At 58.3% G+C, this 14,396-nt stretch overlaps 2 protein-coding genes across 2 annotated transcripts; both read right to left on the bottom strand.

The window, feature by feature from the left end:
- Positions 1-1,564: 1,564 nt before the first annotated feature.
- LPAR2 (lysophosphatidic acid receptor 2) lies at positions 1,565-3,997 on the bottom strand (the record flags this gene model as incomplete). Its single annotated transcript, XM_079703389.1, has 2 exons — positions 1,565-2,567; positions 3,256-3,997. 2 exons carry the CDS (start codon positions 3,995-3,997, stop codon positions 2,254-2,256), a joined length of 1,056 nt encoding a protein of 351 aa, XP_079559515.1. The 3' UTR covers positions 1,565-2,253.
- A 1,799-nt stretch (positions 3,998-5,796) lies between these two features.
- On the bottom strand, positions 5,797-14,061 carry GMIP (GEM interacting protein; the record flags this gene model as incomplete). Its single annotated transcript, XM_079702026.1, has 20 exons — positions 5,797-6,599; positions 6,726-6,792; positions 8,159-8,546; positions 8,874-9,070; positions 9,173-9,310; positions 9,412-9,600; positions 9,822-9,976; positions 10,045-10,122; positions 10,408-10,497; positions 10,572-10,678; positions 10,906-11,093; positions 11,449-11,586; positions 11,676-11,846; positions 11,930-12,010; positions 12,452-12,559; positions 12,667-12,731; positions 12,823-12,948; positions 13,247-13,304; positions 13,416-13,491; positions 13,955-14,061. The coding sequence occupies 20 exons, from the start codon at positions 14,059-14,061 to the stop codon at positions 6,226-6,228; spliced, it is 2,901 nt and encodes a 966-aa protein (XP_079558152.1). The 3' UTR covers positions 5,797-6,225.
- Between the last annotated feature and the right edge of the window lie 335 nt (positions 14,062-14,396).

Genomic DNA, 14,396 nt, shown 5'->3' with positions numbered 1-14,396 from the left:
GGGCCCATCTTCTTCCCATTGCTGCTGGAGAGGAAATGCAAACACCAACTGGTCTGATTAGATTCGGGCACTCCAAAGGGAATGGAAATGAATGATGTAGGCTAGTGTGAGAACAACCTGGAAAGCTCCTTGATGAAGGAAACCTGACACTTGGCCCCAGTAACAGGAAGTACTAGAACATGTGGGGACCATGGAGAGCTGGTACCCTGTACAAAAGGTCAGCCACTAGTGCAGCACCACACAGGAGATCTGAAAAGTAGTGGGTAACTTCGGCATCCTTCAGAGAACAGTGGTGGGGGGACGGGTTGAGAGCTTCAGGGACCATCTGAGACAAAAACCTTAAGTCATCTGGTGGAGAGGAGAGACCTACAGAGAGGGAAAAACTGATGGGACAAGATGCCAAAGGAGACCAGAAGAGTGTGGGTTAGAACCTGGAAGATGCTGATGCCAGAGCAGGTGAAACAGAGCTACCTTTGGAGACCATCAGGGGTTCCCACCCCATAGGAATGGTTGGCTGCCTTGGCACCCAGAGTGATACTTTTGTCCAAAAGGCCTAGAGCTCACTGGAGACAAGGACTATGTACCCATCCACGTGGCTGGGTGCTGGCCTAGGTCATCACTTCTGAGATTTAGGCCCCAGGCTCAAGGAGCCACACTGCCTACCTTGGCCCCTGGAGATGTACGTGGCACCCCAGTTTGTTCTTGCCTCCTCACAGAGCTGTTGTAGGGCAGGGAGAGTTTTCCCAAAGGGAAACTCAGCCCCATTTAATGTAGAAAGATCTACACATTTTTGGTTCTTTGGCAATGCATGCTTTAGTAGTTTAAGAATTCAGCCTCTGATGGGAGGCCTGGGTTCAAATTCTGGCTAGGTGTGTAAGCAGAGAGAATCCAGATCCTGGTTTACTCCATGTCTAGCAGAGTGCCTCTATGTATCTGAGAGGGGACTCATCATGGGTCTGGCACATCTGAGACCATAGGGTGAAGTGGGGAAAGCCAGGCTGAGCTTGTGACCAACTCCGGACTTTGTGGAAATCCGAAGTCCTTTCCTCAGGGGCCTCTCTAGTCCCTCGATGTATCTCTGTGCCCTTTTGGAACTATGTAACCATGGGCCAAATTTCAATCTGTCTGAGCCACTGTCCTCACATGAAAATATATATAATACCTATGCCACAAGATGCAGGTGGTGATTAAATAATGCACCTAAAATGCTTATCAGTGTGCCAGGCACATCAGAGAAGCTTGAGAAATAGCAACTCTAAAATCCTGCATTCTGGTCCATGGACCCCACTACCCCAAGCCCACAGGTGTGTATGTAGGTGATGGAGTGGGCAGTGGGATGGACACACCTGACTATTAACAATCTGCACTCAGACAAAGGGGCAGGCAGGTGAGAGAAGCCTCACACAGGCCAGAGACTACTCCGGGCTCCAGAGAATGGAGACAGAGAGGCAGGTGGCAAGATGAAGGCAGGGGAAGAGGTGGAGGAGACAGAGGCAAAAGGGAACAACAAGAGAGATGGAGCAACAGCCATGCAGAGACCAAAGGGGAATGGGAACAGGGCCCAGGAGATGCCATGTTGAAGGATCCCAGCTCAGCCTGAGCTGAGGTGGACAATTCTGGGACACAGGGACAGACAGATTAAGCTTACAACAGACAAGGCTTTGGAGACCTCAGAGTGGAAAGGTTTACTCCTTATAGACCCCCTCCTTGTAGACCCCCTTAATTCTTATGGGGATAGACAAGACCACTGGAGGCTCCAAGAGGCCATAAACCTTTCCCAGCTCATGCTCAGCACTCCTCAGTCTGTGCCCCTAAACAATCAGCCTCAGGCAGATGGGGCGCCCATGGTCCATCCCTGTTGCACTGGGCAGCGTGGCTTGAGGGGGCCCTCATCTCTCCCACCTTTATTACCCATGCCACCGTGGACAAGGAAGCAGTCCACAGGGCTTGCCAGGCATGTGCAGTAAAAACAGAAAAGTGTCCGTTAAAAAGCCCCGCAACCTGAGATGACTGAAGAGCCAGATTCCTGCACCCCATTCAACTCTCTCCCAGGTGCTTAGATGACCCCAACCCACAGGGCCTGAGATAGGCACAGTTGTCTGCCTGGGTAGGGCTGGCAGTGGTTTCATGCCAAGCCAGACTGAGGGTCTGCCTTTAAGTCTGGCCCGCAGATTGGGTAGAGCCAGGCGCACCCACAAGTGGCCAGGGGCAGAGCTCTGGCATTTGCTGTACCCTGCTGAAGTCCAAGGTTAGCTAAAGGGTGGAGTCCATCAGGGAATGGCCATTCTCAGGAAGCATGATGCGAGTGCTAGTGCCTGTCTGGGTGGAGGGTGCGTAGCGAACAGACTTGTGGGTGGACCGGCGAAGGCACAGACAGCAGAGGAGGTGGCGGAAGGTGCGGCGCATCTCAGCATCTCGGCATGAGTACACCACGGCGTTGACCAGCGAGTTGGCCTCGGCTAAGAGTAGGAAATATTTCTCCACAGCCAGGACGTTGCAGGACTTGCAGCCCAGACCATCCAGGAGCAGCACCACCTGGCCCGGTGTCCAGCAGACCACAAACGCCCCTGCAGGATGGAGCCTGATGTGAGCAGGGCCAGCTGTTGCAATGGCTCAGAGCTGGAGTAGTCTCCAGAGCTTGGGCGACAGCTGTGCAGTTTGTAGGGAAGAGCTGCCTGTCTTGCTGCCTTTGCAGCAAGAACTGCTAAGAGGGGAAACCCTTCTCTGATTGTCTGCCAGAGGAAAGCCTTTCCTAACTGGTACACAGTGGACAGGACCCTGGACATTTCTAACATGGAGATTTGTTCTTTGGGGGAAAGGTCACTGTGGGACCGACCAATTACTCAGTGGCGGAAAAGGAATGATTAGGAAGAGTTGCTCTTTGTTTCTTGGGGGTGGTGTGTGCACCTCCCCTGCTCAGACCATTCTACATTCAACCGCCAGACCTCATTACTCCTGGCTAAGAACTCTTAAGGGCTTCCCATGGAACTCAGAACAAAATATGACTCCTGTCTGTGCCTTTCGAGGCTGTGCTGACCTTCTCTTCCTGTGGACCAGTCACGTGGGGCTTCTCCCCTCTTTGGAGACACTGGGCTGGTCCTGTTTGGGGCTGTCACCTTCTGTTCCCTCTGCTTGGAACTCTTGCCTTGCCTCTGCTCAGGTAGCACCTCCTTGGAGAACATTCCCCACCCAAATCATCCCCTCCCATCATGCTCTATCAGTCTCGCAGGAGTTGGGAAGCAGGGTCCCACTCACCCAGGATGATGACGACAGTCTTGACCAGGCTGAGCGTGGTTTCACGGTAGTGGGGGTGACAGCTGACATGCTCTGCCATGCGCTGCACCCGCCGCCTCACATAGAAGAAAATGCGAGTGTAGACAGCCACCATGAGCAGGAAGACGAGCAGGCTGGACAGGGCCCAGACGGCCAGGTAGGAGCGGCTGAGCAGGGGGGCCATGCGCGAGCAGCGGTCCAGGGCACAGAGGCAGTGCCAGGAGTGGGCGGGCAGCAGCCCTAGGCCCAGCGCAGCCACCCACACGCCCACGATGAGCATGATGACCCGGCCTCGGGGCAGGCGGCTGTGCAGCTGCACGGCCATCACACTGCGGTGCCGCTCCACGGCGATGGCCAGAAGTGTGGCCACGGACGCCGTCAGGCTCGTGTCCAACAGGCCCTGCCGCAAGAACCAGCCCTGAAGTGAGAGCCGGGCTGTGCGCGGGCCTGTGTGGAACATGAGGAAGAGGTAGGCTACACCGGCAAAGAGGTCAGCTGCGGCCAGGTTGCCAAGCAGGTAGTAAATGGGCTGGTGGAAGCGACGGTTGGAGGCGATGGCCGCGATGACCAGCAGGTTGGTCAGCAGCACCAGTACGCTGACAGTCAGCCCCAGTGCCACCACAACCACGTCTTTGGGCCGCCAGTGGGAGCTGAGCTCCTTGCCGCTGTTGTTGTAGAAGAAGCCGATGGTCTCATTGTAGTAGCACTGGCCCATGGTGACCATCTGGGGGCACAGAGGGAAAGGTCAGTACAGAAGGTCCTTGTTGGAAGGACACAGGAGGGAGCAGCAGCCAGAGGGAGGATTAGGACAGGAAGGGCAAGGGTCTCAGACTCAGATGCGTGAGGGCAAAGTGGTAGTGGTAGGGACCAGGGTGACCTGGAAAAGCAAGCTCTGTGAGTTCGGGGGTGGGGTGGGGCAGTTGTTGCTTAATTACTAATAAGACTCTTAGAAAGGTATCTCCCAAATCAAACGACTGGGTGGTTTTGTTTATAACCTAAAGAATCGAAACAAAACTCATTTGCCCACGCGGCGCCAACCTGTGACCAATCTGTGTGTGTGTGGGGGGGGTTCGGTTAGGGCAGGACAACGGGGTGTGGGCTGTGAAAGCAGGCAAGGGAGGGTCAGTTTGGTGTTGGGGTCAGTGCAGGGAGCGGAGCCCAGGGGGCGTGTGTGCGCAGGGTGGGGCCACTGCTAGGACCTTGCAGGAGGTCGGTGCTGGGACATGGAAGTGACTCGGGCAATCAGATTGGGGGCAGTGAGGCAGCCCCATAAGTTGGGCGGCGGGCTTTGGGCGCGAGCGCTCCCGAAGCAGGCGGGGGATCGGGCCGTTCCGAGTGGGACAAAAGGGGCGGTCAAGAAGGCGGCAGCAGGCCGGGCCTCTGGGGGCCCCCAGGCTGGGGGAGGAAGAGGAGGAGGTAGGAGAGGAGGGGGCGGCGCCCGGGCCCCGCAGCATGTGCCGCGCCCTCCCCAGGCCTCGCGCCCACCCTTCCCCGTCCTCGCGGGTCTCACCTGAGCCGCCCGTCACGCCGCAGACAGGGTGGCCTCGCGCCCGAGACCCATGACCGGGCGACGAGGGCGGGAGCAGAAAAGCGTCTGGGTGCGCCTGGCGGGAGCGGCCAAGAGAGGGCCGGAGGCGGGGTCCCGCCGCCCCGCCCCCGCCTCAGCGACCCGCCCCCACCACCTTGGGGAGCCCCGCCCCGCCCGGTCCCCACCACCTGGAGGAGCCTCTCTTCCGCTGCCGCGGCGGGGACAGGGTCGCCCGGAACCGCAGCTCCCCTCTTTCCTCTCCGCCTCGCGTCTCCTCGGTCGCCCCTCTCCACTTCCGGCGCGGGACCCCCACCCCGAGTCCCCGCACACCTCACGCGCCCGCAGTTTTGGGCCTTCGCGGGGCAGAGTCCCTCGCTGCCCGAGATTTCCCGCCGTGACCTGGCGCCGCCCGGGCCCACCTCCGGGTGGTCTCAGGGTCGGCGCCCCTGCCCCGGTCCCCCCCCACCCTCCCGCTCCCTCGTGTCCAATCCGTCGCCGAGTTCTAAGCCACGCCCTGATCCGACCCGGCTCCCACCGCCGCGACCCCAGCCCCTCCTCGGCTTCGCCGGCCTAGAGCTACCGCGCGCCGCCTCCCTTGCCCCGCCGACCTCTCTGGCCCCAGTTGACTCTCCGGCCGCACTCGGGTTTCTCGAAATCCAGACCCCGGCAGCGCTGTTCCCAGCCCGGCCCACGCCTGTGGCGGCCCTGGACTCCCACGGCCCAGAGCACACAGCCCCATTGTCTCGGTTATCTGCACTTAGTTATGTTTGTTTGATTGTGCAGGACCGGATCGCACGCTAAGCTCCGGGAGGGCCGGCCCGGTGTGACTCAGCCAGGTGCCCAGGCCCAGCCTCTACTGCATGTAGGGCCTCGGGGTGTTCTGAGATGAAAGAAAGGGGGCTTTGGTTTCCCTGGTCGGTAAAATGGGGCGAAAGGATGCTGCCTCACCGACCTCTCCCCTGTCACCCTTCTCTGGCAAAGAAAGACACTCAAGGTTATAAAGGACACAGTTTATTCAGAGGCCACCAGACCCCAGGCAGGATGTTGAGTCTGGGTTGCCCACACCCTCCAATATCTGGTCACTTGGGATCAGCTAAGGAGGCAGACAGAGATGGGGGAGTGGCAACAACCAAAGTAGCAAAAAGCACCCTGATCCCAGGGGTCAGAGACTAAGGTGGACCTCAAGGACCCCATGATCTATATTGACCCTGAGTGACCTCTGAACCTGAGTGGCCCTGTCGCTTGACATTGACCTGTGTCTAGTGTAGGGGGGGATCCTGGTACATTGCTGCTGAAGGGTTTTAGTTCCCCTAGGCCATGTAGTCTTTCCATATAGGAACTCTGCAGACACCCCAATATTGAACTCCTGGGATGTTGGGCCCATCTTCTCAGTCCTGGGCTTTTTGGTCAGAGTGCTGGGGTAGTCAGAAATGGTCCTCAGCTTCCTCAGGCTGGGTGCCTGGGCAGCAGGTGGCCTTGGGCACAGACTCGTTATGTAGCTTGGAGAGTAGCCGGGCCGTCTCCTGTGTGATCTCAAAATGCTTGGGCAGTGGGGTGCGGCGCAGAGGGCTGCCCTCACGGGAGGTGGCGGCAGGGCCGGGTCTTGGCCTCCGCAAGCTCCCTTGGGGCACTGATGTGACAGGGGTCTCCTCGCACAATTTGGAAGCCACCAGGGCCAAGCAGGACAGCTGGTGGGTGACAGGCCGTACACCCCCCCGGGGATACTTCACTGGCTGGCGGCTGAAGTGGCCACGGGACTGTGTCCCCAGGGGTGAGTCCTCAGGGCCTTGGCTGGACACTGTGGGATAGGGTGGTCAATCCTAAGTCCTCTGGATACACCCCTCTCCCATTTTCATCACTCAGCCAAGCTACCCCAAGGCAGGGGCAACCCCAGAGCCCCTGGGCTACCCCACAACACACTCACCTTCCTCTCCCTCATTTTTGGTGTCTTTGGTTACCTCCTCTTCCTGGTCCCTCTGCAGAGTTAGAATCTGCAAGAAGAAACCCAAGAATGAGACCTCCAGCAGTAAAATGCCAGTTCTTCGAGACTCGTAGACATGCAAAATTTCCCTTGCAGTTTTGGTATCTGGGGAGAGATGATGCCCTCGAGAGTGTACTGCTTGGCCTCCTGTGAAGAGCAGTGTCATTAATCTCAACTGTGGGCTCTGTGAGGGCAGGAATGCCTTTGTTCAACAGAGGACCAGCCCGGAAAGTGACAGCCTTCTCTGCATCAGGAATAGGTGAACTACCGGTCTTCATCCTGCTCTACTTTCTGCAATTTCAGGCCTGCTTTTTAGCTTATCTGAATATCTTTTAGTTCATCCTTTAGCTAAATGCTAATAGCAGTTGGAATTCTTTCTCTGTGTCCCGAGCACTTTCTGAGGTATTCCAGTTCTCAGAGTCCCACACCTCACCAGCAGCAGCTTTTCCAGCTCTGGGGTGCTGCAGGGGAGATCCTAGCTCTCGGGAATGGTGAATGTATCAGGATCTGAGGGTCAGGAAGCCTCCCCTAAGAGTCTCATCTGTAAATGGTTTTCATTAACAGTATTTACCTCTTAGGGCAATTACTATGCAAGCACCCCTGCATTGTAGGCGTGCAGTCTATGGAGGCTTGCACACCCCTCTTTGGCCTCACTTCCTTCCACCTTCCCCTCACTTATTCATTACAGCATGGGGCTGTGCCCTGAACACACCAGGCATGGTCCCACCTCAGGGCCTTTGTACTGGCTGTTCCCTTTGCCTGGAACACCCTTCCCCTGATCTCCACCTGGCTTACTCCCCCCTCACATCCTTCCAGTCTTTGCTCAAACCCATCTTCTCCATGAGACCCACTCACAGCATCCTATTTACTGCTACAGACTGCCCACCACCTCTCACCTTGGTGCCCTTGATGTCCCCAATTTTACCCTACCCTTTCTTTTTTCTATAGTATTCATCACCTTGTAACATCCTGTATAACTGACTTTGTATCATATTTCTTGTTTATTGTTGGTTTCTTTCCCACTAGAAGGTAGGCAACCAAGAGGATGGAGTCTTTGAATATTTTGCTAACTGATGCCTAGAACAATGCCTAGAACAACGCTTGGCACATAGTAGGTGTTCAATAAATATTCTGTTGAAGGAAAGAATGGTACTCATGTTAGTATCTCTGCAAGGCTCTACCCTGTTGTTACTCCATTATTTCCCACCACTCCATTCCTTACCTTTCCTTTCAGAATGAGTGCAGGGTAAATAAGGAAAGGAGAAAGGGAATGAAATAGAAAATTTTCAAGGGAAAGGAAGGAAGGAAGACAGGAGAGAGAGAGGATTAAATGGAGAGAAGGCTCTCCCATGTCTGTGGGCCCAGCAGGTTCCTACCTCTGTGGGCGTGGTCTCGGGATGCTTCTCCTGGGCACTAAGGGGCATGGTGTCTGGGTTGGGGTCCGAGGCTAGGGATATGGGCAGGGCGTCCAGGGCAGGTTGTGAGTGTGGTGGCTGGGGGCTGGTTGGGAGGGTTGTAGGGGGTGGGCTGGGGTCTCGGGGCAGGGGCTCAGTGGCCAGGAAGAGGTCATCAATCCCGAAGATCTGCTCATAGTGTACAATGAGGAACTCGATGAGCTGGGCCTGGTGCACGGAGTCTAGCAGGCAGGTGACAGGGCCGGCGCTGGCTACCCCTGGACCGTCCGGCGGCCGCAACAGTGTCGGCCCAAACACAATGCCCAGGTTGTTGGCAGACATCTTGTTCTCCTCATACTGTGTAGCCACCCTGGGGACAGTGTAAGGAGAAGGGTCAGGGCACAGACGGTATGGTTATTGGTCATCAGGTAGGATCTGCAAGCCAGGCTAGTGGCGACTTGCCCAAGTGGGTAAGTGGTCCCAGTCATTGTGTACGACCAGCAGCCACATGCCTGGCGATGGGGGTCAGGGGTCAGCATCCAAAGTCAGGAGTCATGTATTAAGTTTCAGAGCTCAGAAAACACATTCAAAGGTCAGAGGTCAGTGTCAGGGGTCAGTGGTCACATGTCCAAGGAAGGAGTCCTGGATCCGTGCCTCAGGTCAGAAGTCACGTGTCAAGGTCAAGGACAGTGCACACCTGAATAGATGGGCCACCAGGTGCCGCAGGGTGTTGTAGTTAGAGTCAGGCAGCTGCACCAAGAGGGTCTTCAGCGAGCGGATAACCTCAGGGCTGGGGCTGGGGGTCCCAGGGTCGTGCCCAGGGTCTGCATGCAGGGTCTTAGCCAGAGAGATGAAGGCGTCGTAGAGGTGGAAGGGGACCACGGGGTCAGTGAGCTGGGGGTGGAATGGCAGGGGGGACATGGGTGTGGGTGGGCTACAGAGGGTCCTCAGTCTGAGCCCACCCGGCCTCTGACTCCTGAGCTGCTGAGCACCCACCTCCTGGAGGAATCGCTTGAGAACACTCGAGACATCGTGAGGTGAGTTCCCTGACAGGTCAACCAATGCTCGGCCATTCTCAAAAGCCTGGCACAGCCGTTCCACGCGGACCCGGGACCCACTGACCCTATAAATGCCCTGAAGGGCAAGGGTGGGAAGTTGAACAGCTGGCTTGCAATCTGGCCATTGAGAGGGCTGGGTCACTCACTCTTGGGGGTGATCAAGGGTCAAGGTGGCACCTGCACACTCAGGGCGCGCTGTTCTATCTCGGTGGTGCACCTGGTGATCACAAGGGGCACCTCGTCCGGGAAGTCCCTGGGCAGTTGCAGGAAGTTGACCCCAAAGAGGGGGGTCCGGGCTGGGAGCCGCTTATGTCCGCAAAGGATCAGTAGAGTCTCCAGGCAGCGCTTGTGGCAGGTCAGAAAGCACTGAGGGAAAGGTCACAGGGTCAGGGAGGTCATCAGGGGTCAGTGGGGGAAGAGAAGGTCATAGGGATCCTCAGGGAGCAGGGGGCTCATAGGAGATCATCAGATCAGGGCAGGTCCCAGGGGTGGGAAGGTCTTAGGGATCTCAGGTCAGAGAGATGCCTGGGGTCAGAGAGGTCACTGGGGTTCAGCAGAAGTCATTAGGTCATCGGCCCAGGCCACACCTCCTCGCACTCGGTTCCGCTGACCATGAAAGCCTCGCACTCTCGGCACTTGGCTGGGCCCCGCAGCCGCCGCAGCCGGTGGGTCTGGGCCGCGTTGGACAGTGTCCACTTCTTGAACGGGGTGCCTGGTCCGTTCTCCAGCCCATCTCCCAGGTCTGCAGGGAGACAGGGTCAGGAGTGCCTAGTCCACCCCCACCCCACCCCTACCTGCTTCCAGCCTCACCAGGGTCTCGCTCCTCCAAGTCATCTGAAGATTCGGTGCCTGTGGACGAGACCTTCACCAGCCGCCTCGTGCCAGAGCCTGGAGTCAGAGGGTTACAGAGGTTGGGGGTCACAGAGGTCATGGGGAGGCTCCAAGGCTAAGAAAACATTCCTGGTTTTCGGCCTTCCAAAACCACCCACAGAGGCCCTTGGGGAAAGGGTCGTGGGTCAGACAGGTCAGGAGTTAGGGGTTGAAGAACCTGGGGGGTGGTTCAGAAGTTGGATCAAGAGAATGGGCCAGAGGTTGAGAAAACAGGTCAGAGGTCAAAGAATGGGTTTGAGATTGAGGGCTAGAGCCTGGCCAGGGGCTGGAGGATGGTCCCACCTGGGCTCGAAGTGGGAGAGTCCTGGGACCGAGACTCGCTGCCACCACCCATGCTGTCCACATCACTGGCCAGAGTGGGGCCCAGAGTTCCTAGGAGGGGACAGGTCAGTTAGGTATGGCCTCCTGCCCCCGCACCACTCCTGCCTGCCCTTCACGGCACTCACCCTGCCAGCCTGTGCCAGTGTCCTCCCAAGGGCCTGGCTCAGCTGCACTCTCATCCAGCGGTGGAGGTGGGGCTCCAAAGAGCTTCTTTCTTGTGTCCAGAGGGGAACTGAAAGGAGAGGTTTGAGGGCTCTGATAACCAGGAAACTGGCCTGGGATGACATCACCCTGGCGTCCCCTTTAGGCCCCACCTCTAAGTACTTGGGTCTGCAAGCCCTTATGGCCATGAGCATCGTGGCCCCCAGTGCAGTAGCCCCAAATTCCCAACTCTCCCACGACTGGGACACCCCCACCCACCTGCTTGGCTCCTACCTGACCCTGCTCCTGGGGACCCACCTGTGCGTGAACTCCTGGAAAGAGAAGGCTGGTGGCAGGGGCGGTGGGGCGTCGGGCCGCAGCGCCCTCACGAACTCCTGGTATCGCTGGCCCGGCTCAAAGGGTGCGCAGCACTCGGCCAGGGCGGCGAAGGCGCGGGGGCCGCGTTCTGCCTGAGCCCCTCGAAGCCCGAACAATCCCAAGGTCACCTGTGGGGCGGAGGCCTCAGGTGAGAGAGGGGCTGGGCCTGGGAGCCTGGGGCGCGGCCTGACCCTGATACCAGCTCGGTCCAGGCTTGGGGGCGGGGCCGGGCAGTGGGAGGCGGCTTAGGGACAGAAGCACGCAGCTGGGGTTGGGGGTGTGGTCAGAACCAGGGTGGGTCATCTTGGGGGTAAGACCCCCTGGGAGGGGGCCGAGGGGGAAGTGCAGTCAGGGTCTGGGGGGCGGGAACTGGCTGTCCAGCGAGAGGGAGCGGGTCCTGGTGCCCTGGAGGCGGTTTAGGGGCAGGGGGCGCCCAGCCGGGGCGAATGAGTGTGGTGGGCAGCCGTCGGGTTAGGGTCTCACCCGCCTCAGCACTTCGTCCCCCTGCAGCACCAGTTTGCGCACGTGTGATACGATCCGCTGCTTGGCGGCCTCCAGGTCTTGCTGCCGCGCATTGGCCTCGCGGACGCAGGCCTGGTACAGCGCCTCGGCGTCCTGCGCCTGGAGGGACCAAGGCAGGGAGCGTGTGTGGGACAGATCGTGGGACCGGGGGTGCCGAAGCACAGAGGGGCACGGGGCCGAGTCCCCACCTTGGCCTGGGCCTCCTCTCGCGAGCGCCGCCGCCGCTCCTGCTGCTTGTTGGGTCCCGGCTGGGCCTGGGGGGCCGGGTCTTCGGGGGACCCCTGGGAGCGCACCCGCAGGTCCTCGCTGCGCTGCACATACTGGAGCTGGGCCCGCCGCAGTGCCTGCACCGCCTCGTTCTGTGGGCGGAGGAGGGACGCGGTCACCGCTTCTTCATCTCCTTCCCCAGCCCGCTTCCCCAGCCCCACACCCTAGACCTTACCATCCGCTTCTGCTCTTTCACCCACTGCTCTTTAAACTCCTTCCGCCACTTCTCAATCTCAGTCCGTTTGGCAGCCAGGGGCTGGGAAGGATGGGGAATGGGGCTGCCTCAGGGCTACTCGATCATTGCATTCACTGGGGCCACATGTCTTTCATCCTTTGGACCCTTTTCTGGGTCTGCACTCTCTCTCCTGGGTCTTCTCACCCAGAAGACCTCTGCCCTCCCCCAGCCCGGTGTCTCCAGAAAGTCTCAGTGGTCACCTCCATCCTTTGTGCCTGGACCCAAAGATGCCAAGGCTCTCTTCCTGGGCACACTTGGCACCTCGCCCCGTGGCCCGCAGAAGAACAAAAGCACGGTTTTGCAATAGCACAGGAAGCCTGGTTCGAATCTCTGCTGGGTAACCTTGGGCGAGTTCCTCAGCATCCCTGGGTCTCAGCTTCCTCATCAGCAAGTGGTGCTGATGGTAACGGTGCCTTCCTCCAGGTGGTTGTGGATGGAATAATGCATGAAGGGCCCCCTCACCTGGTAGTAGTCTCTTTTCTGCTGGGCCACTGTCTCCATGGCCAGGGCTCCCAGGCTGAGGTCGTGCTCCAGAAACAGGGTGTAGATGTACTGCAGTGGCATGTGGCTCTGAGGGTGGGGAGAGGCCGGCTGGTGTTGGAGGATGCTGAGTATCTAGGGGTATCTGACTGGGGTTCTGGAGACACTGGGCTCTGGGGGGGTGTGCTCATGGCTACCTGCTGGTGGATGGACACCTTTCCCGCCTCAGCAATCTTCATGATGTTTTTGGCAAACTCCAGCTCTGGGGGTAGACAGCAGGGGCCTGAGTCAGGCAGGGTGTGAGCACTGCAGGGTCTGGGCAGGGCCTGGGACCCGGTAGAAGGGGCCCTCACCATGGCTGGCTCTCTTCTCAGTCCAGGCCAGCAGCTCCTTGGCGTAGCGGCTCCAGGTCTTAGCATACTCCAGGGCTGCATCCACACCCCCCTTGGTCCGAATGAGCCGCAAGTCCAGTTCCTCCCCTGGGGCAGACGGTTGGACCTCTGACCTCTGAACCCTCCCGTGGAAGCCTTCCCTGAGCCCTCAGACCAGACCAGTTGACCCTGTTCTACACGCTATGGCTTCCCCAAACACCCCCTTGTTTTCATTTGTCCAGGTTGTTTTACACTGATTCTCCACTCAGACTGGGGTCTCACTGAGTACAGGGGTTCAGGTCTGTTGTGGGCACTGCCGTGTCCCTGGTGCATGGAACAGGCAGTTGATGATGGAAGGACTCCTTTCTGCCCACCCCCCACTCCCCTGGCCTCAAATCCCCCCTACCTGTAAGGGGGGCAGGATCCTCTGGGGAGGGACCACTCCAACGGTTGGTTTCACTCGTCTGAGAGAGAGGGAGACAGCATTCAGGAACAAGCAGGGCAGGGGCTCCACCTTCCTCAGACCCCCTCCTCCGAGGTCCCCTCCTCCCTGTCACCTTGGTCCCGTCCCTCACCAAAGTGGCTGTGGGGGTCTTGTCAGGTTCTGGGTCTCCTGAAAGCACAGGGTCTCCAGCCAGCATCTCAAGGGTCCTGGGAGGTAAGGGTGTCAGGATGCCACCCTCCACCCAGTCTGTCCCACCTAGGGGTGCTGGGGGCCCCAGGGTAGTTTGGCGATGGTCCTAGATATCACCTCTGTGATGTCTATTGTATCTAGGAGTCCTGAGGGATGGGGCTTTAGGGGGGAAAGTAGGTGAGCTTTTTTTTATGGGACTTGAGATAGAATTTGAAGGATCCCAGGTAACTTTGGGGTTCAGAGTGGGATTATAAAGCTCTCAAGTGTTTTAAGGGGTCACAAGGGTCACAAGAAGGATACGTGGGGGCCCTAGGATCACTTTGGGGATTTCAGGTGGATTTGGGGGGTTGAATTTTGGGATATTCAGGTGTTTTGAGGATCCAGAAGTTGCAGGTTCCTAATGGGGTTTCAGGCACCTAAATGGTTAGGGATTTGGGGGATCCTGGTGGAATTTGGGGTTACTCAGGCACAGACTCACACGTTCCCGAGTGAGATCTCGAGGTTGTCCAGGCTCCGGAAGATATCACTGTACCTCTTCCTGCTCTCAGGAGCTGAGGATAGCCCTTGGGGAGGGGAGTATCACACATGGGCCAATGGAAGCCTCCCTCCACCCACAGCACTTTGGCAGGTTGTTTGGAGGGTCGGGGTGGGGCGGGGGTGGGGGGAGAGAGAGAGAGAGAGAGAGAGAGAGAGAGAGAGGGAGAGAGGGAAAGAGAAGAGAGAGAGAGTTCTGTTCCCATGGGGAGTATAGGATGGTGTGGGTGTCTGAGCTGGGATGGAGGGAGTCTGGGCTTGGGTGGGGCCCGACTTGGGACAGGCAGATGGACTCAGGCACAACCCAACACAGAGACAGCTGCTTAGAGGAGCAGAGACACCCACACATGCATTGGCCCAGAAGCAAAGCGACAAAACAGACGTCCTA

The sequence above is a fragment of the Hyperoodon ampullatus genome (assembly GCF_949752795.1).
Source record: "Hyperoodon ampullatus genome assembly, chromosome: 4".
Taxonomy (NCBI): Eukaryota; Metazoa; Chordata; class Mammalia; order Artiodactyla; family Ziphiidae; genus Hyperoodon; species Hyperoodon ampullatus.
Note: the sequence above shows the minus strand (reverse complement) of the source record. Positions and strands in the feature narration are given on the sequence as shown.